The sequence below is a fragment of the Pipistrellus kuhlii genome, unplaced genomic scaffold (genome assembly GCF_014108245.1).
Source record: "Pipistrellus kuhlii isolate mPipKuh1 unplaced genomic scaffold, mPipKuh1.p scaffold_m20_p_3, whole genome shotgun sequence".
NCBI lineage: Eukaryota > Metazoa > Chordata > Mammalia > Chiroptera > Vespertilionidae > Pipistrellus > Pipistrellus kuhlii.
The window spans coordinates 92026200-92050383 of NW_023425529.1; the positions used below are offsets into that span (position 1 = coordinate 92026200).

The 24184-nt window shown below is 43.6% G+C and overlaps 1 protein-coding gene across 2 annotated transcripts; it reads right to left on the bottom strand.

Annotated features, from left to right (window-relative positions):
• Positions 1-10418: 10418 nt before the first annotated feature.
• Positions 10419-13347, bottom strand: GJB2 (gap junction protein beta 2). 2 transcript variants are annotated; one of them, XM_036456420.2, is made up of 3 exons: positions 12911-13347; positions 10800-12816; positions 10419-10765 (listed from the first exon to the last, which is right to left on the bottom strand). In XM_036456420.2, exon 2 carries the CDS (start codon positions 12476-12478, stop codon positions 11798-11800), a length of 681 nt encoding a protein of 226 aa, XP_036312313.1. In that variant the 5' UTR covers positions 12479-12816; positions 12911-13347; the 3' UTR covers positions 10419-10765; positions 10800-11797. The 2 variants fall into 2 exon arrangements, with proteins under 2 accessions (XP_036312313.1, XP_036312314.1); XM_036456421.2 differs by having other exon boundaries at positions 10800-13347.
• Between the last annotated feature and the right edge of the window lie 10837 nt (positions 13348-24184).

The window sequence follows — 24184 nt, forward strand, 5'->3', positions numbered from 1 at the left end:
ATCAGCATGGAAACTTTGTGAAACCTAAACTGCAAGAAGTTGTGACTTGGGTAAAGAATTCATGGGAGAAAAATCACTGACAGTTGCATTGCAAATGCACTGCGAGCAGGCTACCTTGACAAGAAGTACTCATTTAAAGATAGTGCTATTGCTAACCATGAGAGATTTGGTCCACTGATTCTGAAAGAAATGGAGTCACAAGAAATTCACCAGGAAATTCAGGAATTGGATTGTTATGATGATGTTCCAGAAGATGATGACATGATTGTCATTGAATAAATGAGTAAATTCTTGATACTGTAGGATTCACAGTTTGTCTGGTTTGTGTTGACAACTACCGTACTACCGTACCGTATACAGGTAATAAATTTCCTTTATTTTCATTTAACAATAAATGTGTACCGTATTCTTCATGGAAAAATAAGACATCCCCTGAAAATAAGACCTAGCGCATCTTTGGGAGCAAAAATTAATATAAGACACTCTCTTATTTTCAGGAAAACAGGGTAGAATTTTGTTGAGGATTTTGGCATGTTCATGAGAAATATTGGCCTGTAATTCTCTTTCATTGTGTTGTCTTTATCTGGTTTTGGTATTAGGGTGATGTTGGCTTCAGAGAAGAAGCTTGGAAGTGTTACTTCATCTTAAATTTTTTTTTAATTTTTAAATTAAATTATTATCTTTGTACATATACCATTGACCCCCCCTCCATACATGCCCTCCCTCCCCAGAGTTTTGTGTCCATTGGTTGTATTTATATGCATGTATATAAGTCCTTCGGTTGATCTCTTATCTCCCCCAGATCTCCCTACCCTTCCCGCTGTAATTTGACAGTCTGCTTGTTGCTTTACTGTCTCTATATCTATCTTTTGGTTCTTCAGTTTATAATGTTCTTTATCATCCATAAGTAAGTGAGGTCATGTGGTGTTTCTCTTTCATTGACTGGCTTGTTTCCATTTTGAATTTTTTTGAATAGTCTGAGGAGGTTAGGTTTTAGTTATTCCTTGAATGTTTGGTAAGACTCTCCTGTGAAGATGTCTGGCCCCAGGCTTTTGTTTGCTGGAAGCTTTTTAAAAAAAATATATTTTATTGATTTTTTACAGAGAGGAAGAAAGAGAGATAGAGAGAAACGTCAATGAGAGAGAAACAACGACCAGCTGCCTCTTGCACACCCCCTACCAGGGATGTGCCCGCAACCAATGTATAATACATGCCCTTGACCGGAATTGAACCTGGGACCTTTCAGTTCGCAGATCAATGCTCTACCACTGAGCCAAACCGGTTTCGGTGGTTTGCTGGAAGCTTTTTTTTTTTTAAAATATATTTTTATTGATTTTGTACAGAGAGGAAGGGAGAGAGATAGAGAGTTAGAAACATCGATGAGAGAGAGTCATTGATCAGCTGCCTCTTGCATACCCCCTACTGGGGATATGCCCGCAACCAAGGTACATGCCCTTGACTGGAATCGAACCCGGGTCCCTTCAGTCCCCAAGCTGATGCTCTATCCATTGAGCCAAACCGGTTTCGGCTGCTGGAAGCTTTTTGATGACTGCTTCAATTTCTTCCATAGTTATTGGCCTATTGAGATGTTTAGATTCTTCCTGACTGAGTTTTGGAAGGTTGTATTTTTCTAGGAATATGTCTATTTCTTCCAGGTTGTCCAGTGTGTTGAATAGAGATGTTCATAGTATTTTTTAACACCCAAAATGTGGGTGACAAGAGGTTCTGGTTTTCCAGGGAGTCTCATGGCCTCTGGCCAGGCCTACTTCTGACTGAGCTCCACGTGGCCTGGACCCTGCTATCTAGTTCAGCCTGCAGGTCAAGGCATAGTGACCTGCAGGTCAGGTCCCAGTAGGGACTGGGGCGTCTTATGCCTGCCAGCTGCTCAGGGCCTGGCACCATCATCTTAGCTTCCCCAATCACGCCTACGCCGAGTTCAAGGCACCAATAAGTCATTTCTTCTTCACTGAGCACTCGTCTGCTTCTTCACTGGTGGCTGAGGATGAGGCCCCACGCCCTTTTACAAGCCTGTCCTACCCGAAGTGGCTGTGATTTGGACTGACTCAGGTGAAGGAAAATGCCTGCTGAGTCACCACCACTTCCTACAACACCCAGGATCTCCATTAATTAAGGCCTCCAGTCTACGTGGCGAATCGCCAGCCTGAGATCAGAAATGAGGGCACACCCAGGCGCCAGGGGGATGGAAGGAGCACAGCTTAGTCCCTTCTTTGTGAGCTCAGAACACGGACCCATCCCTGCCTGCTCTGTCCCTGGGGCTGCCTCCTCCAGACAGCAGGAGACGAGCGCCTGTGCCATGGTCGTCATCCTCCTTCTGTTTGTGTCGGCACAAGTATCTCGCATTCAATCACACGCAGTTTTGACTGACCCTGCAACGGGGAGGTTTTTGGAAAATACTCCCCTCTCAAACTAGCTCTAGTTCAAGTCACTAGTCCTACAGTCCTTCCAAAACAGAGAATGTACTTACATTGTGTATTAGCTGTTGAAATACTAGGGAAATTTAAAATAATTAACCAGTTACATGAAAGCTCTCTTGGGTATATATTAAAACTAAATTATGCATTTCAAAGTCATAATAGGGTCCAGGTCTTTTGAACTCTGATATGGCCACTTATTAGTTGTGTTACTTTGGACAGCCTTTTGGGTCTTTGAAGCCTCATTTGCTCAAACATGATGTTGGAGAAGATCACTTCTACCTTGCTTTTTGGTTTTTAATCTTCACCGTGAGGATCAATATAAGAGAGACTCATCTATTGTCTGCCTCCAGCACATGCCCCAGGGGCAGGGGAAGGGGTGGGGAGGGGATTAAGGCTGCAACAACGAGGTACTGTGTCCTTGACTGGAATAGAACCTATGACCGTTTGGTCCATGAGCCAACACTCTAACCATTGAGCAACACCAGCCAGGTGATCACTCCAGTTTAAATAGCCTCATAAAGACGATAGGATGTGCTGGAGAAGGGACACTGGAATCTACGGAGGCCGCCTCTGTGCCAGCTACTCTGCCAAGTGCTGTCTCATACTGATATCTTTTAAAATTAGCCTGAATACTTACGAAGTTATGCAATGTTGATTTTTTATTATAAATTGTGTGGAAAGTTTCTTAATTGCTTGGAACTTAATTTGTTTATCTGTGAACCTGAAATAATCCTAGCAAACTCAAAGTGTTGTGTAAGACTTACCTGAATTCTCAGAGGTAAAGGTGCTGGATAGAAGCTTACAGAGAGTAGATTAGTATTGATGCTGATAATATATTTTGAAATTGCTGCTTGAGAATAACCTCCACAGTCTTCCTAAAGGACTACACCAGTCTGGGCAGTGGCATCCTTAATGACATAGTTAATGACAGAAGATCTAAGTATCCTTTTATCCAACCCAGACTCTAAGTACACCCTCTGCTTAGACAGCGCTGTCAATTTTAAAAGGCTCAGAGTCAGACCAGTGCTATCCTGGGCCCCTGGGGTGTCATCCCTCATCTGTAGTGGAGTTCTCCTTCTGTGAAAATAGGCCTGAATGGTTTTTCATGGTTTTTGCTTTCTTAAAAATATTTTTAAAATAGATTTTTTAATTTCAGAGAGAAAGGGAGAGAGAAAGAGAGATAGAAACATCAATGATGAGAGAGAATTATTGATCGGCTGCCTTCTGCACACCTTCCACTGGGAATAGGTTTCACAACCCGGGCATATGCCCTTGACTGGAATCGAACCTGAGACCCTTCGATCCACTTGCTGATGCTCTATCTGCTGAGCAAAACCGGCTAGGGCTTTGCTTTGGTTTTTAAGACAAAACATGCTTTGGGATCTCTTGTCTGGGGAGTCCTAATCCTGTGAAAGTAACCACTGTTTTATTATTCATTCCTCAGGGTGTAGTTTGTGCCACATGAAGTCAGCTCGGGAAATTCCGGATTTTCTCAGCAAACCTGCGAGCTGGCAGCAGGGCAGGTATCCCATCCAGCTGAGGAAGAGGACTCTGGAGGAGGAGGGAGGGAGAGGGCCCGGCAGGGAAGGAGGGAGCCACAGCGCTCCAGAAAGGGAGTCCGGGGAGACTGGCTCCTGGGGGAAACTTCCTCCCAGTCTTGGCTACAAAGACCAGCCTCCTCCTGACCCTGGGTCTCACTCAGCCGAAAGGTGCTTCATACACATGCCGACTGCCAGCTGCCACCACTTCCTGTCTTCAAACGGGCCTTCATCTGGCCCCAGAGTCCCTGTCCACTGCTGGGGCTGCCACCTGGGTAATCCGAGATCGCACTAAGTGGGTGTAGGGCAGTGGCATGGTTTGGGACTACACAGAAGTGTGTGTCCTCTTTCCTCTTTCCTACTTGATATGGGCTACAGAGGGCACTCTAAATATTTTCAAAATTATCAAAGTTCACTTCAAATGTGCCACCAGATTGAGGCAGTGATTTTCTGCTATTCTTTCCTCAATCACTTGACCAGTCTTGAACATGACTCTTTTTCATGGGGCAGGAAAAGACAGCTGTGTGCTCAGACTTGCCTGATTAGTTAATGTTTATGGTCAATACTAGAGGCCTAATGCATGAAATTCATGCACGGGCTCAGCTGTTGCAGCTTGCCTCAGCCCTCACAGCATGGGCTTCGTCCAGAAGGTTCTCTACAAGGAGGTCTGGAAGGTCTTTCACTGTCTGATCTAATTAGCATATTATGCTTTTATTATTATAGATGTACTAGAGGCCCGAGGAACGAAATTTGTGCATGGGGAGGATGGTTGTCCCCTGGGCCCAGCCTGTACCCTCTCTAATCTGGGCCCCCTCGGGGAATGTCTGACTGCTGGTTTAGGCCCGATCTTCGGAGATTGGGCCTAAACCGACAGTCGGACATCTCTCTCACAATCTGGGACCACTCCTAACTGCTCACCTGCCTGCCTGCCTGATCACTCTAACTGCCCCCACTGCTGGCCTAATCATCCCCAACTGCCCCTCTGCCAGTCTGGTCACCCCCAAATGCCCCCCCCTCACTGGCCTGGTCACCCCTAACTGCCCCGCTGCTGGCCTGGTCGCCCAGGCAGCCTGTTTGTTCATCTGTTTGGTTGTTTCACTTGTGACGGTCGCTTAGGCTTTTATACAATATATATAGATAAGCTTAGGAATTTATTTTGGTGCATTACAGCTCTAATAAAATAGGATCAAGACATTAACAGTATTTGATATGAGCTTAAGTCCAGAACACTTTTTAACATGTTTGTGATCAGTCAGTGTCTTTCAATGTTAAGAAATCTATCTTTTCCCCCCTACTATAAAATTATGGTAAACTATACATAACATAAAATGTATCATATTATAATAATTAAATTAAAGTGTACATTCTTAAGTACATTCACATTATTATGCAATCACCACCATTCATTTCCAGAACTTTTTATCTTCCCAAGCTGAAACTGTAGCCATTAAACACTAATTCTCCATCTTCCCCACCCCAGTTCCTGGCACCCACCACCCACTTTCTGTCTCCATAAGTTGGACTGCTTAAGGTGCCATATATATGTGAAACCATACAATACTCGTCCTTTTGTGACCAGCTTATTCCACCGAGGCTCATCTATGTTGCAGCATGTGACAGAATTTCCTTCCCTTTTAAGGCTGAATAATATGCTGTTGTATGTATAGATCACATTTTGTTTATCCCATCATCCATCAATGGACAACTTAGGTTATTTATAGATTTAGATATTGTGACTAATAATGTTGTGAACTTGGGTTTGAAAATATCCATTCACTTTGAGATCTCTCACTTTTGGAAAAAGCAGAGAAAATTCACACTTTTTTGAGTTATTGTGATTCAAAATTTCCCTAAACCTATATTTTTTCTTTAGAAAAGTAGATATCACAGTTAATAAGGAACCTGAAATTTTTGAATTGAATATATCAAGTTATTTCCCCTCTAACACTGACTCTTTAAAGAGTTGCTGTGCTATATAAGATGATTTAAAATGCTTTTAATAATAAGTCATCTCCCCCCCCCCACACCCACAGATGAGTGATGACCAAGAAATCATCGGACTGTGGCATTTACAGGCCTAGATGGTGAGATTCCAAAACCCAGGTGACAGAAATGCTTACAGAAACCTGAGGACAAAACCTACCTTGGAACCTGGTGACAGGCCATTCACTGTAACCAGAAGATTACAGCTAGTATGGCTCACTGTACCTCTTTTGAGAGGAAGTAGTGTATGTTTTTTTGTTTTTCATTTTATGGTTACCCTAACAAAGCAACAATGGCTAGATAGCTACATTTGGAAATATCGATACAAACTCCAGGGCAATGGTGAAGTTTTGTGGAGGGAGGGTGTGCCAGTGCAGGTGCAGGAGGGTCTCAAAGAGGCTGGTGCTGGCTGGGCCCTGCCATCCTGAGGGAGCCCCAGAGGCCTGGAAGGAAGCAGTGCCCTGCAGTGACCCTTGCAGACAGCAGGTGGCAGCAGCGAGCAGCTCCCCATCACAGAGGGTTCCAGTATGGACTCCTAGTCTATATTGAAAACTTGTGAACCAGATGCAGTGAAGTGTAAAAGTGCGTTTATTTTCAGCATTTCAATTCATACCATGTTGGTAAATGCATGGATGTTAAGCTCAAAGGCAATTCTTGGTGGCATTCTATTGTCAATATTTTTATTGGCTTCAATGACTGTAGAGAAAGCAGGCTATTTTAACTGACTGATGTCATAAAGTTGGAAGGAATTGCTAATGGACTGAATACGGGGCATAGATAAATCTGGATGGGCCAGATAGATGAGCCCAAATCAGCAATGAGATTCAACAAGGAAATGTAAAGCCCTTAATAGACTGGAAAATGTCATGTAACATGCAGGACAAAGGGAAAATCTGATTTAATAGGAAGAGAAGGGGAGGAGAGAATTCTGAAAATTGGAGACCATGTAACTGTTCACTAACAAGGGATGGTTACATAGCTTATGACTCAGTGATTCTATGGAATACTGTACATTTTCCAAAAAGAGCAAGTTAGAGCTATACATATTAACCAGGAAATATCTCCAAGGCATGTTATTAAATGAGAAACTACCACAAAAAAGAATTATGTAAGAACGCAAACCAAAATGGTTCTGTGTGACTGTGCATATAAGTAGCTGTGATGGCATAGAAAAGACTGGAAGGATAGACACTGGGATGTTCATGCTGATACTTTAAAATAGGGGAAAGAAATGAGACTTCCAGTTTTTGTTTTTTTAAAAATATATTTTATTGATTTTGTACAGAGAGGAAGGGAGAGAGATAGAGAGTTAGAAACATCGATGAGAGAGAGTCATCGATCAGCTGCCTCTTGCACACCCCCTAGTGGGGATATGCCCGCAACCAAGGTACATGCCCTTGACCGGAATCGAACCCGGGCCCTTCAGTCCCCAAGCCGATGCTCTATCCACTGAGCCAAACCGGTCTCGGCAAGACTTCCAGTTTTGACTTTATATCCTTCTGTATTTACTTTTCCGCATAATATTTATATTTATATAAATATATTTATATATCAATTCTATCATTACATAATCACATTGGTGGCCTTTAATTGAAGATGAGGAAAGATGATGAAGCTGTTAAAAGGCTAACTCAAGCTCAGACTACGTTAGTATTAATGCTGTGTCAGAACTTGATCTTTTCCCAGCTATTTAAGAGACATACTCGGGTCCAGTAGAAAGCAGAGTAGGTGCTGGACTTTTGAACACAGCCATCCTGAGTCCATCTGCACTGCCTGCCCCTCTTCAGCCTCATTCCTCTCGCTGTCCCCTTGACTCTGGTGTCTGGCCCTTCCCTCTCTCACTGGACAACTTTCCCTAAGACACTATTTATTCTGCTTCCTCGTTTCCATCAGGTCTTTTGGCAGAATGGCCCTCCCTGAGCACCCAATAGTAAATAGCAATTGCCATCGCCCCTGGCAGATCCTAGTTCCCTTCTGCTGGTTTTTTTTTTTTTTTTTTTTTACATTTTCAAAAATTTATTTTTCTTTAGCTTAAACAACAAACATTTACTCCTCACTGTTCTGGAGGCTTAGAAGTCTAAGATGAAGACCCCAGCCAATTAGGTGGCTGGTAAGGACCCCTTCCTGTCTTTTTGCAGTGAAAACTTGATTTGTCCTTAAAACGCTCTCCTAAATTTTTTACTCTTAGAAAAGTCTAAGCATAAACTCTGCTGGTTTGTTTTCCTCCATTGCACATCTGCAGCATATATACCTGGTGTGCGTGTACAGTCTACCGCCTTCAACATGAAGACCAAGTTTTGCTTTGGCATTCAGTTGTACTCATTAGATATTGGTTGAGTAAATGAGTAATTAGAGCTGTATAGGAATGGAGGGGCAGGCATCTTACAATAGGGAAGACTACCTTAACTCCGTCAGCACTGGGAAGACGAGGAGTCCCTATGGTGCCAGTTACAAGCTGCAGGAAAGAAACGCACTAGGGAAATTCTAGAAGTCAGTTGACATCCTTTGTGTGATAACATTTGCAATTGACCTTTGAGCATGATGGTCTCTGCCTGAGCTCACCTCCTGGATCCATGCCAAAGGAGTAGTCCTATCTGGAGGACTGAGAGAAAAAGTATTTTGTACCATATATGGAAGGCATTTAGAGACCCTAACTAGGTGAACCAAAGCTTTCTGTAGTATTCTGTTGATTTTTCTGTAATTTCAGTGTCATAGCTGTCACCACCTGAGCTTTTTTGCTGTTACATGGGCAATCAATTATTCTTCTCCCATCTATGTGGCTAGTGTCTTCTCTCCTGTATTGCACTTATTTCAGGCTTGATGTAAGTGTGCATTTTTTTCAAGCTCCCAGTATATCAAGTTTTGCTTGAGTCATTCCTACCTGAAATGCTATCCAACATCTTTCCAACTTGGGATTTATCTAATGGAAAACAGATGGCAATTGTTTACTCAACAATTTCCTCTGTAGAGGGTTTTTGCACAAATTATCTTACCTGATTGCCATTAACCTTAGGAATCTGAAATCTGGAGAAATGAGGGAGTTACTCTACCCACGGTAGGCCCTCTCGCACAGTACCTGCTGGTCTGCAGTTGAACATGAGGCCGGTGATAGCAATGACTGGCAACTCAGACCCAAGCCACCCTGGAGAATACATTTGTCCTCTGAGTTGTCCCTGATCCACTCATAACAATTGTGATGCACCTTTTGGCAGTTGCACATGTACAGAAGAGTTGCTTGAGATCACAATTCCCATTATTAACAGACCTTGTACAAGGCAGCATTAGCAGTGGAGCCGTACCCATGTCCTAAACTTACAGTGCTCAACTGTGCTGGAGGTCTCAACACACTAACTTGATAGAGTCCTTTGGTGGAATCTTAAAAAACAAACAGCATAGCTTTTCCTTTTTAAATTAGTGATTTGAAATATATATTTAGGATTACTATTGTATTTTCAGAGTTCAAGCTCTAATTTTTAGGCCTGTGGCCAGATCTATTTTTAAGTCCTTAAAAGTGGTCAGAAGTCCTCTGTAATTATCTGGTCCAGTCTTTAAGACCTTGAGAGTAATAATCTTCATGGCCTGTAAGAGTGAACATAGCATTTAAAATCCATGTGTTGTTTTAACAGGCTGTGTGCAGAGCTCCTTGGAAGGCAGGGACTACTTCTTACTGCTCTCCCATCACCTGGATGAAAGCTGGCTGGTTCGGGTCCTATTAAATTAATTTAAATAGTATTTCTATTCAGTAATTATGAGTAGAAATACTTATAATTATTGTTGTATAGAATGCCTTGAAGGCCTTAGTCTAAGGACAGGGCTGGCACTGCTGTCTTGGGGAGAGTGCCTAAGGGACACTCACAAAGGGACAGCTGAAGCGCTGGTTTTATTTCCCATGGAAGTGGGTACCAAGAAGTAAAAAGGAGTTTCTAAAACTAGCTTTGATTACATACAAACACACAGAAAAACAATCTTGCAGAAAAGACATCTGATAGAATCTTTCTCATGCCTCAGCCAACCTTTAGCATGAATATCATTTTAAAGTGTTAGTTCCCAGGATTCTAGGAGCCACATTGGTCATGTGAACCCAGCCTGACATCCTCCAAGCGGCAAACCCAATCTGCACACCACACTGTGAGTGTGTTTGTAAAAAAACTGTTGTGGTCAGCAGGGGGTTGGGCACAAACCATCTTCTTCCTCCCTTCCCTGCCAAGCTTTCTAGTGACAGAGCCTTTCTATAACTGGGCAGAAGACCTGAGGATGGTGACAGACAACCTGGAAACTTACCTTTTGGGTGTCATTACACTTAAAATATGAAACTCCTTATACAAAATTGACCATAGATGACATTAAAATGTGCTATTATATTAAAAACTAATAAATTTTAAATAACTATTACTGTATACAAATTTATATTTTAAGATTTTGAATATTTGAGACATTACAAAATTATTTAGTTACAAGCGTGTACTTAAAGCTATTATTTATTATTACAAAAATATTTTTATAATGCTATTCTTGGCAAAAGAAAAATGTTTACCCTCATTGAAGAATGTTGAGTACAATTTTTTGGAAACCAGGTCAAGCATCATGATAATAATACTAAGGTTCAATGTGTCCTAGAGAATTGATAAATATATCTAAACCATAGTGTCTATTTTTTAAAATGTCTATTAATTCTATTTTCACTTTTAAAAAATTGTAAGCTGAAGAGGAAAGCAAGCAAACTTTTAAAATAGAGGAAACTCATATTTTAATCACCAGAATTTAGAGTCTAGTCTTTTCATCTGTTCTTTAAAAATAGAACCTCCCACCCTTACTTCCACCCCCACCCCTACCCCTACTCCACCCCCATTTTGTTTTGAACTGTGGCAACAAAATAGTCCTAAAAAACTGCTTTAAATCAGTGTTTCCACCCTTTACCAAGTCATGGAAAAGGCAAATGTTGAAAAGATAGGGTGTCTTGAACCAGCTGTAGTTGGTGGCAATTGATGATATATTGTCTATATTTCTCCTCCAAAATTACACCTAAAGTTGTGAAATGAGGCCATTGGCTGTCAAGCCATCACTAAGAACTTCTAGTTTATCTCATGTGAGAGAGGTTGTAATGCTTTTGTGGATTACATACCACAGTTAATACAGTGGCTCTGCAAATTATTCATAACTGGGAGGTCACATTTTAAATGCAACGATAGTATCTAGCTACACAACATTTACATATCATTATCAGAGCTGTTGAAATAGGAGGAAAGTATAATGGTTTTCAGAATGTCTTGTAGATCAAAAGAATATATTTTCAAGTGTTCACTTAAAAAAAAAATAAAATGACAGTTTGAAACATTAGGTAACCTTGTCCATCATAAGAGACTAGAACTTCCAAAGTGAATAAAAGAACCAAGGTTATCTATGTGTGCCTTTAATTAATGGGAAAATGGCAATAAGAACCATAAGAAGAGCAACCCACTCACTCTTCTTAGCATTCTCTTTAGGACCTGGTGTTTCTCTCCTTTCCTCAAAGAAATAGAAACAAATGCCAATATTCTTTCTTCAAAATATGAAATTACCTTGCACAAATATCCCCTACCAGCACAGGGTATCATTGGAACTAATCTGAGTAAAAATCAATATAGGCATAGGATCAAGTCTTTGTGTTTTAAGTTTAGGAGAGAAGTGTGCCAGTAGAGGCACTTGGAGTTTTACGTGAGAGCTACAGAAATTTCAATCGGATACATTTAAGATAAAAATCTTGACCTTGGGAAATGCTGGTGACTCGGCCTTGACAACTAAGCACTGATTGCCTCATTCTTTTCCTGCTGTCTAATTTTTATCTAATAGTTGGGTAATGTTTTAAACTGGTTTTTTTGACTTTCCAGAACAATATCTGATTAGCAAATAACACAATTCAGTGACATTCAGCAGTATGCAAATTCCAGACACTGCAATCATGAATACTGTGAAGACAGTCTTTTCTGTGGGCCTGGAAACAAAGCAGTCCACGGTATTGGGACAAGGCCAGGCATTACATTTCACCAAACGCTGCATGGAGAACCCGTCATACATGATGTAGAAGACGTACATGAAGACAGCTTCAAAGATGACCCGGAAGAAGATGCTGCTGGTGTAGGTCCACCACAGGGACCCTTCTATTCGGACCTTCTGGTTTTTGATCTCTTCGATGTCTTTATATTCACTCTTTATCTCTCCCTTAATGAACTTCCTTTTCTTCTCATGCCTGTGGTAGGCCACATGCATGGCCACCAAGAGAGCTGGCGTGGACACGAAGATCAGCTGGAGGGCCCAGAGCCGTATGTGAGAGATGGGGAAGTAGTGATCATAGCACACGTTTTTGCACCCAGGCTGCAGAGTGTTGCAGACAAAGTCAGCCTGCTCATCTCCCCACACTTCCTTTGCAGCTACAACCAGGATCATAATTCGAAAAATGAAGAGGACGGTGAGCCAGATTTTTCCAATACTGGTGGAGTGTTTATTGACACCCCCCAGAATAGTCTGCAAAGTGCCCCAATCCATCTTCTGCGGGCAGTTCGCTCTAGAAAAGACAAGACGAACACAATAGAGGAATGACTCACCAGGATAGAATCTGGAAGAATTCTCTGGGTAAGTAAGCACCCTTAAGTCTCTTCCTGAGCAAACACCAACTCTTACTGAACTTCACCCAAAAGGTGAAAACCAAACCAACTTAATTTGCCATAGGATAAAAAGGATGGTTCCCAAACCACCTCAAACCTGTTTATGTATTTTCCAATAAAGAGCAGTGTATACTTATTCACCTGAGTAATTCACCCAGTCTTTAGCACATAATAAAAAAGGGCTCCTAACTTAGAGGCATAATTAGTGCTGACTGATCCCTCAGCAGGCACTCCCCGGGCACTCAAAGTGCAGATTTCAGCTGTGCGCTTGCTTTTAGCCTCACCACACTCCTGGGACTGAGCCTAGTCCCACCCACCTGCTGTGAAGGTCGCAGGCATGTCTCCCTACAGAGCCCTTTTCCTTAAACGGTTTCAATGAATTGTCATGGTTTTGGGATGTAGAAGTGAAATATATGTTACGGATGGTGAAGTTAACATCTGAGGCACCATATGTTAAAATTTCACAAAAGGGCCTCACTTCCTTTTACTATATGAAAAAGAACAGGTTGGAAACTTTCTGTTCATGGAGAAAAGCCACTATGTGCATAGATGTTTGTGAATGTTTTGAGTATGGACTGGTGGTCCTCACCATCATGCGAAACTGATGGCTACCCGTGTTTCTAAAGAGGCACATTATGGAAAAAAAAAAAAAGACAATAAATGAAGCAAAATGACAGTGATTTCCTAGTGATGCCCTTCAGGGCGATGTCACTGAATTGAATACTGAAGTTCAGAAAACTCGGTGGGGTATGTACATCTTAATGAAAAGGGACTTGAAACCTGCCACGAGCCAGTGGCCTTCTCTTCACTTATTCATCCTTACACCCAATCTGTCTCAATCAGCGCTCTGCTAACGAGATCCCACTTCCCCACACTCCTGACAGCGTCTGTTTCCACCCCTTCTGTGCTGGCAGTGAATGCTCTCTTTTCTTACTTAAAAGCATAACGCTCTCCTCATTTTGAGCAAGTTGGTTCTTGTCTCCCCATGGAGAGCAGGCTCATCACTTAGCCCCATCTCAGGTGGGTCACAAGGTATGGCTGAAGCCACCCAGTGCCACCTTGGTCAGATCAAGCAGGAGAGACATAGAGACCCATCATGGACACAAAACTTGAAATGCACTTCAAAATCATTTAGCCTTACTTAGCTTAAAAAAGACAAATACCACTGGAAAAAAAAAGTGGTTCAGTCCTGACCCTTTAAATACAGACTGTCTGGCTGGCAGTCCTCTTAGGGGTGAACAGTTTAGTCCTGTCCGACAGCAAAACCAAAATTCATAGTTTAATCAAACTATTTTATGGAACTAGACAGTCCAGTTCTTCACCGGCATTTACTAAGTGGGAGCAGGCCCCTTACAACATAAGCTGTCCACCTGGCTGAAATGGGGAGCATTATGCCTTTGTCCTCTTCCAAAGTACCAAACACAGACCCACACTCTTCTACAAACCAGTCCAACCACCATCAGCTGAGAAAACGACAGTGAGTCCTTATCGCTGTTATAGCTGCAACTACCTGTTTGTGGATCCTTTCAGGAAAAGGAGAAATAAAATTGTAACCCACAAGTGGGATGGGGTAAAGGTCAAGGTGGGCTAACCCAGGGTGAAACCATTGGGGAGCTGCTGTGCTGCCCTCCTGACCTGGCCCACACCACCCCGCCAGCCACTGCGTGGCACTCTGGCAGAGAAGCTTCTGTTCTTTAGGGAAGGAACGATGTGAGAAAAGGTAAAAGCAATCTTTACCTTAATTTCTTCTCAATCCCTTTTCCCCCCCGACAGACCTGACCATCTGCCTCCGCAGAGTGGCCCACCTTTCCTCACAGGTGACTTAGCACCCGAGTTTTGGTTCAAAGAGCAGGCAGGGAAATGTCTGTTGCCACACATCTGAGACAGATTCCCAACTAAATGGTCGTCCAACTTCAGGGAGGGGAGACATTGATGAGGCTTATGTCCCTCCTCCAGGAGCAGAGGGTTTATGTCACTGCCTGAAGGAACATTGTTCTCAACCCCTTGCTAGAAAATGCCACCTGGAAATGAAGGCGCTCCGATTGTTCAGGAAAGAGGAACAAGGAAACCCGTGTCTCAAGTTTAGGCTACCGTGCCTGCTCACAGGGCTGGGCCCGGAGTCCTGGCTCCTCTCCGCAGACGGTGATGGGAGCGCCTGGTTTGCAAAGATCACCTCCTCCAGGCAGGACTCCTGCTCCACAAATGGAAGCCAGCCTTCCTTCTTAGCGGAGGCTCCGGTACTTAAACACTCCCCAGGGCGTCAGACAGACTTCCCCAGGAACCTTACTAACTAGATCGCCAAAGCGCGTTGGCACACGCGGCGGCCCCTCCTCCCGGGCACTCGGGCGCTGGTGTCCAACGTCCGCTCCCCGCCGCGGCCCGATTCCAGTTTCGGAACTCGGCGAGGGCAGTCCCTCCCGGCGAATTCCCTCGGACCCTGTGTCGCCAGACCCGCTGCGGGGCGCCTGCCCGGCCGCCGACAAAGACCCAGCAGGGGCCTCGGTGCGAGCGGGGTCCACCCGGCACTGACCCGCGCCCACTGCCCCGCCGTCCGGGTCACTTCTCCGTGACGGTCCCAGAGCGACAGCCCCGGGGACCCCCCCGCCCCCCCGGCCCCCCAGTCCCCGGGTCCCGGTCCTCAGCCCGCGCCGTCCCTCCCGCCGGCACCGCAGCTCGGGTCCGGGACGCGGTCCGGCCGCCCGCTGCGGGCTCCGCGGCTGGCTCACCGGCGGCGGCGGGCTCGGTGGGTCCGGGCAGGGCTGGGGGTCCCGTGCGGTCCTGAGGGTCCGGCCTGGCCGCCTGCTCGGGGGAGCGCAGACCTCGGCGGGCTCTGCCGCACCTGCGGGCCGGCGGCGCCTTTTAACCGGGACGGCGGCCCCGCCCGCCCCCGAGAGAGTCCCGGAGGGGCGGCTCCCCGCGCCCGGCCCCCCAGCTCGGGCGGGGCCACCGGGTCGGGTGCCGGAGCTCCTGGATCCCTGAGTCCCCCCTCGTCTCCGAGGCCCGGCGACCCCGGGACCCCAGGGTTCCCAGCGCCCCCAGGTCTCCCCGCCAGCCCCGCGGGGGGCAGGGCCACCCCTCAGGAGGATGCAGAACTCCGGGCTCGGCCCCCCGCGTTCAGGGGGTGGGGTCAAAGGATAGTTCTTGCTGTTGTTATTACTACCGTGTCTCTCAGTAATATATTTGAAGCTGGGCTTTAAGTTAAAAAATATTATTAGAGCAACAGGCATTTCCAACCATGTGAAGGTTTATTTAGTTCTGTAATCCTCAGCTGAGGGTATACATGGATGTGAGAGAAACGCATTGATTGCACGCCCTGGCCGGGGTGGAGCCTGCAACCGAGGTACGTACATGTCCTTGACCGGAACCCAACCCGGGACTCCTGGGTCCGCACACCCTCACTCTACCCCATGAGCCAAACCGGCCGGGCTAACCAGCCATGTGAAGATTTCAGTTCAGGCCTCAGAGGATCCTGGTCCCTGCAGAGCTGCCCCGGGCAGGTTCCCGCGTAGGAGTCTGGGGACAGAGGGTGAGGAGGTGGCATCGCCACTGGCCAAGTCTCCACTTCTTTCTCCCCCAAACCCCACAGACGAGCTTACCAACCGCCTCCATGATTTCTCCATTTCATTAGGTCACTTTCAACAATATGCCCAGGGTGGAATTGGGGGTCAAGCCCGGCTTTGCCCAGGGCCCCGGAGAAGCGAGGCCTTCCTCCCCCTGGCGCTACTGGAGCTGCCCCTCCTGTTCCTGCTGCTTCCTTCTCCCACAGGTGGGATGGTGACTCAACTTGGGGCAGGGGAAGCCCAGATTACTCCGAAAGGAAAGAAAGAGAACAAGTGAAGCCTATGACCCTCCGGACCCTGCACATGCCCCCCAGCTTCTGGAGAAGACGGCCGCCAGCTGGGTTCTTCTCTTCAAGAGAAGAACTAGGAGAGAGCAAGGCATCATGGCTCACATCTGGTTGGGATTTTTAGGTTTTGAGACACAGGTGACAGAGTGGATATTCACAAAGCAAGTAGATGGAGAACTGAAGTTGCAAGAGCAGATCACGTTGGGGACATTGCGCCTGGCCTCAGTGGAACCCTGTCCCCCGCAGAGCACCGGAGTGGAGGCACAACCTACTTGCCTTTACTTGGGTCCAGTTCTGTGTTAGGCAAAAGATGATGGTGATTCATCCTGACTGAGCAGATCTGGTCTCAGAAGTGAATTTCCATCATTGTCACCATGAGCTTGAGGGTTTTGACTTTTCTTTGTAAAACTGGCACCCATTTGCATGGGCCAGCCTGAGCCGCCTCGCACTGGTGCACAGGAGCCTTGTCCTGAGGTCACCACCCCACCTCCCAGCTTTAAGTCTTAGTCGTAAGGGCGTATCTGTTCCTAAAGAGACAAAGCCCCACAGCTGCTCAGCCCTGCTTGGCCCAACCAAGAGATATGCTGACTCAACTGGTTAGGAATGACAAGGCCAAGCTGGGTGGAGTTCAGACACCCTGGTCTGGGCACACCGTGGGATGCTGTGAGACGTGGCTACATGGACTGGGGGGAGATTAAGAGGGGAGAGAGGGGCTAGCTATGGGGCTCTCCCTTTAGTTTCCAAGGCAGGACTGTTCCGGAATCTGTTAGAGCCCTGGTGGGTGGGGGGGAGGGAGGGTCCAGAGCCACTGTAGGAACCCAGCTGATGAAGATGGTTTGCAAATTGAAAGTTGACTCACTTTCCCATTGACAAATCTCACTTTAGGTCTTAGTGTCTTTACGGTGATTGCAGGGTGCTGTTCAACTGCCCTTTCCTTGTTTCTTCTGACTTACTCGCCTGATTTGCATAACTAGTATGTGTTATTGGCTAATTGTATATTTAGCCATTCTGTATTTTAGGATATACAGCTCTACAATTCAGCACTTACTTTTATTTTGTTGTGTGTGTTTCTGTTGTTCTGTACTGGTGTTTTCTTCCTAACCAGATCTGGATTCTTGTAGGGCAGAAAATCTTGTGTGTGTGTGTGTACGTGTGTGTGTCCTCAAGAGTAGAGGAGAAAGAGGTAAATAGAAAAGGGGTCTCAAGCTTGGAAATTTGAAGTTATCTGCAAATAAGCTTAGACATATACACAATTACACAAAGTACAGAACAAATTAATATTTTTATAAATCTTGTAATTATTTTTGTGAGGAGCACTGTTTTGGTTAAAGGCAGTATTTATTAAATATAAACATTGAGAATTAGCCTTAATTTTGTCACTTTGTTTCCACACGTCTTCATCTTTTAGCGTACAGCTCCTAGAGGAGGCACTGCCCAGCTCTGCTGTGCTCCTTCCAGCGCTTCCAGCACCACAACCCCGCGGTGCTCAGGGCTGCCTGCTGCCTGATTGACATACCTTTGTCTCATTAACTCGTAGGCACTGAACAACTTAGAGTTTTTGACTTGGCTTTATGGTGAAAAACAAAACAAAGCAAAAAACCCAATTCTGGTGTCTCCCGGGGAGGTAGTGAATGAAACCGACAGAGGATTGTTAATCCCCAGGGGAGATTGAAAAGTTATCAAATGAATATTGATGGTTACCTAACGAGGATCTGTTACAGCCATACCTGGTCACTTCAGAGTGTCAGAGGTACGCCTGACTACTATTTTCATGCACATTCATAGTAGCAAGCAGGTAAATCCCAGGTGTGTATAAGTGAGCTGAACTTTCATGCAGATATTTAAAGTGATGCATTGTCAAGTTATAAGCTATTTGGTATTTTATTTTGATAGTTGTGTTATAAATAAACCCCAAAAGAAAGAAGTTGCTATGGTGCAAGAAGTTAGTGGGAGACAAATACAATTTCTTAACACATTTTAATGAATGATTGCTTTTTAGCTGCGTGATAAGGCAACCCCTGTCATTCCCCCAGGAAGGGTGCTCTATCTGACATTAAAATGTCTTGGTTACATGTCTGACTCACAGATCATGCAGGTGAGAGTATAAAATGTCTCGAGACAAGAAGAGACTCGTGAGAGTATGGAGGACCTGTTCAAACACTTGGCAGTTTAGGAGCAAGTTAGATCCTTTGAAGCTCTCTTAGCTGCTAGTTATTAACACCATTAGCAATTGGTCTACACTCACCTTCTTGACTTTGCTGCTGTACTATTAATCAAATAAATATAATGGATCAAAAAAATTTAGCCTCCTCCAAAAGAGCAGTGGAGTTGAAGTTGAATGAGCGCTGGATCTCTGAGTGATTAGTAACAGCTTACACGCGACGGAGAAAGCAGGCGTGGCCCACGTGTGACGCTTGCTCACTTTTGTCATTATTTTGACAGAAAAACAGTATTTCACTATGATTTCTCTCTTCATCATTGACCCACATCCTCACTTACGGATTCTGAAATTGTTAATATCAAGTCACTTGGGGAAAAACACACACAAGTGTTATAGTCACAGAATTAAAAAACAACAACATGGTCACAGACAACAGGGGGGTGAGGGTAAGAGTGGGGAGGGGTTTGGGATGGGAATGGGGGGATGAGGACAAATATGTAATACCTTAATCAATAAAGAAATAGAAAAAAATAAAAAACAACAACAACTCTTAAACTTCAAACATTTAATTGTCCTCTTCACTTATAAATTAAAGGTATCTCATAAAAAAAAACCTCAAAAAACCCCACTTGGAGGGGGGAAGGGGGAGAGATCAACCAAAAGATTTGTCTGCATGCATATAAGCCTAACCAGTGGTCACGGACAACAGGGGGGTGGGCATACGTGAGGAGGGATTTGGGATGGGAATGGGGGGATGAGGACAAATATGTGATACCTTAATCAAAAAAGAAATAAAAAAACCCAAAAAATACCCACCTTTTGAATCACGACTAAAACTGTTACAAGGCTTTCCATTTTTACCATTCTAATTTTATATTCACACATAAAATATTTTTGGGAAATTCGAGTTGCTGGACATGTTTCAGTTGCAAGCCAAGGGTAAAATAAGTCTATTTCCTTGACTTTACTGTATATGCTCTTTTACGACCATATTAAGCAGATTGTGAAGAAACCACAAAGTTTCTCCGAAACCGGTTTGGCTCAGTGGATAGAGCGTCGGCCTGCAGACTGAAAGGTCCCAGGTTCGATTCTGGTCAAAGGCATGTACCTTGGTTGTGGGCACATCCCCGGTGGGGGTATGCAAGAGGCAGCTGATCGATGACTCTCTCTCATTGATATTTCTAACTCTGTATCCCTCTCTCTTCCTCTCTGTAAAAAAAATCAATAAAATATATTTAAATAAAAAAAAAAGAAACCACAAAATTTCTTCTGAATGTGTTTGTATTAAAAGCACAGTCTAGCCAGAAATGAATACAAAGCTGTAACTCCCAGGCAAACTGGTAGGGAAAATTCACTTTCATTGAATATAAAAATTAAATTCTGTAAGCTATGGTGGCTTGTCAAAATGGAAACTCTGTATTCTTCACAAATTACAAAAGAGATTTCTACATTTTAGCTTGTGTTACAACAATATTGTGCCATTTGTCTTCTTGAAGAGCTGTCCAGATACATTGGAGAATAGTAAACATCTATGTTTTGAGCTGCTTTAGTACAAAAATAATTACAGACGTAAGTTTAGCAATGATTCCCAGGTTATAGTATTTGATAGATGACAGCAGCTTTTCATGACGTGATCATCTAAAATGTTCTGAATTTAAATTTTTCATTCTCTGGAAACCACCAATTACAAGGTCAGTTTTGCTCTTGAGGCTCCAGTCATATGGATGTTCTCTGACTTGGATATGAAGTCTTAGAATTCAGAAATGAGGTTGTGTGTTTGCTATTCATGTAACTTCTCCTTAAATTGTTTCAGAGCTGTTTTTGCTTTGAGGGAAGAAATACATATTGGCGTGGAGAATTCTCTGATCTAATCTTATCCCTAAATAAATCTCTTTGACAGGAAAAACAAAAACCCACAAAACAAACAAAAAACATACTTGCAATATCCTGAGGGTACAGTAGATGGCACTGGTCAGACTTGCTTTGTAAAATGCACATCCTTGGAAGATAGTGGGATAAAAATGGAAAATATTTTCTTCTAGTTGCTTGTCTCCACTTCATTAGTAGGCTGGGACACAAATTTCTATCCCCCCACTCAAAATTAAATGAAATATAATAAATTAGAAAATGTCAGAAAGCATTGTTCTTAGTAAGGGTTAGTAATGTTTTTTGAAATGTTCTTTTTTTTTTTTTTTTTTGTGTGTGTGTGTTTTCTTACTCATCTGTGTGCTGAACCTCATGTAAAGTGTACTTCTTGGTATAGATCTCCATCACAAAAGGTCAGAAAGCCACTGTTCTAGTCCATCCTCAGGGCATATCACAGTGGCTCCAGGTGAAATGGTGCTGCTACTGAGAGGTCAGACATGAAGGCTCTCAGGGCAGCTGTTTGCTCTGCTGTGACTTTTTTGAGCTCACAGCACAGTGATCCCAGAAACTGCAAGCTGGTGGAATTTATTGATGGTTAGGTTGCTTAATAATCTTAATTTATCCATTAGACTTCCATTATCCAGTGCTTCTCTGGGATCTGAGGATGTTGGATTCATGAGAAGCAATAGATTTATTTTATTAGGTCTTTTAGCCCCTTAATGAAATTATTTGTTATATATATAATAGAAGCCCAGTGCATGAAATTTGTCCATGGGGGTGTGTGTCCCTCAGCCCAGTCTGCACCCTCTCCAATCTGGGATCCCTCTCACAATCCAGGATTGCTGATTCCCAACTGCTTGCCTGCCTGCTTGATTGCCCCTAACCACTTCTGCCTGCCAGCCTGATCACCCACTAACCACTCCCCTGCCAGCCTGATTGGTCCCTAACTGCTCCCCTGACAGCCTTTTTGCATCTAACTGCCCTCCCCTGCAGGCCTGGACACCCACAACTGCCCTCCCAACCACCCTCCTCTGAAGGCTTGATTGCCCCCAACTGCCCTCCCTGGTAGGCCTGGTCCCTCCCAACTGTCCTCCCCTGCTGGCCATCTTGTGGCAGCCATCTTGTGTCCACATGGGAGCAGGATCTTTGACCACTTGGAGGCAGCCATCTTGTGTGTTGTTGGAATGGTGATCAATTTGCATATTACTCTTTAATTAATATGGTGCACAGGTGAGGGCCAACTGGTTTGCCTGGAAGTGTGTCCCAGATCAGGGTGGGGGTTCCCTTGGGGTATGGGGTGGCCTTGGGAAGAGGCCTGTGGTGGTTTGCAGGCTGGCCATGCCCCTCATCGACCCAAGTGGAGGCCCTAGGGTCTGGAATTTATTTATCTTCTATAATTGAAACTTTGTAGCCTTGAGCAGAGGCCAAGGCAGGCCAGAGCTGTGGAAGCTTGGCTTCCTCCATCACTGGGAAAACCCAAGCCTCCTGCTCACTCTGTGACCAGTCGCCATCTTGACTGGGTTAATTTGCATACTTGCTCCTAATTAGCTGGTGGGCATGGCTTGTGGGTGTTGTGGAGTGATGGTTAATTTGCATGTTTCTCTTTTATTAGTGTAGACTAGAAGTCCAATGCATGAAGATTCATGAAAGAATGGGCCTTTTTCCCCTGACTGCTGGCACTGCCTTCACTCTGGCTGGAGTCACTTTTCCGCCTTCCCACACTGCCCATAGGCTCGGAGCAGCTGGGTGGTGTAGAATACCTGCATCATTGCCATGGTGAAGTTGCAAGCGTCCCACCTGCTCCCTGAAGCTCGGCGCCTATATATTTAAGTTAACTCGCCATCTTTGTTGGGTTAATTTGCATACTAACTGCTGATTGCCTGGTGGGTGTCATAATAGCATAATCCATTAGCATGTTACTCTTTTATTAGGTAGATTGGTTTGATGTCTAGTATGATCTGTGCTTAAAAGTCATGGATTAGCCATTTTAATGGACCAAATGGAGACTTTAATTTTTTTTATTTTTATTTAAAGAACCAGATAGAGACTTTTAAAGTCAAAAGTATAGATTGGATGATTGTGCTTTGGAAAAGAGGAGAGAGTAAATACAATGCCTTTTATTTTTTCTTTATTGCCTTTGAAATAAATAAGTGATGGTTTTACACTACTCTTTTTTTGTGATATGGGGACTCCTGTCCATATTGTGCAATGTTGGTGGAGATGGTATTTGTCAATCTGGAGGATCATGGTATGATCATCTCAGTCACCATCTGGTGGGAAACATTCATTTTTTTCTTTCAGGCTACATGACATTGCATACTAGATTATTAGGTCAGTAGGCCTTGGGAAGACACAGTCCTTACTTACAATTTACCAAAGGAAAAAAATAGACTGTTGTAGAAGTAGCATATTTGAATGACTAATTTAGATTGTGTAACTGACACACAAAAACTCAAAAAGCATAAATAAAGTCATCTCTAGGTATAACCCAATGCAAACATCACTGTGTTAATTATTTACCCACAACTACTTGATATCTTGAAATATGCCAAACCTTTTGTTTATTTCATGAAGAAGACAATTTAAATACCCATAAATGAAACAACAAATAATGTGTGAATAAAAGAGGAAAATCACAAAAAACATATAAAATAAATGGAAATAAAAACAAACATCAAAATTTGTAGGGTATACCTGAAGCAGTGTGGAAAAGTAAATTTTTAATAATAGAAAAAAAAGAGAAAGGTTTAAAATGGATTTTCTACATTCCTACCTTAAGAAGCTTAAAAAAAAAGTAAATGAAGCTCAATATATGTTTATTGAACAAGGAAATAATAAAATGAGCCAGAAGACAAATAGTAGAGAAAATCAAATAAGGTCAAGCTTAGTTCTTTGAAAATATTAATTAAATGTATATATTCCTTATCTTTGTGAGCTTGAGTAGCTATAACAAAATGTCATAGCCTGAGTGGTTTAAACAACAGACATTTATTTTCCTCACAGTTATGGAGATTAGAAGTTTAAAATCAGGGTCCAGGATAATGGTGAGGACTCTTTTCTTGGCTTGCAGATGGCTACCTTCTTGCTGTGCCTGGCATGGCCTGGCAGATGGAGATGAAAAGCTCTCTGGTATTTCTTCTTTTAAGGATACTAATCCCATCATGAGTATCCCACCCCCATGATCTCATCTCAACCTAATTACCTCCGAGAGGCCCTATTTCCAAATATCATCAAATTGGGGATTAGGGTTTCAATATATGAATTGGTGGGGGAGGAGGGACAATACAATTCAGTCCATAAAATTTCTAGCAAGACTAATTAAGGAAAAAAAGAGAAAAACAAATCATAATTGTCAGGAATAAAAGAAGGGAAATCAAGATGAGGGAGAGAAGTATGTGGGGGAAGTTTCCTGAACCCTGGGTTAGAAATCCAGATGTTTTGTAAAATCTTCCAGCAAATAGAAATAATGATAGCTTTGAGTTTACTTAGGAAACACTTTTTTAAAGAATACATAGATCTTGAATTTAAAGAGACTTAGAACTGAGTTAAAAGATTTGTCCAGGTGACTTTGATATCTGGCAACACACCAGTAAGGCCTATTCTAGAACTTTCCCTTTCCCCCTTCCAATATAATAATTCTCAACAAAATATCACAGTACTTCCAACTTTCATAGATGCTTATACTTTCAACTTTTAAAGATAGGACTTTTGAG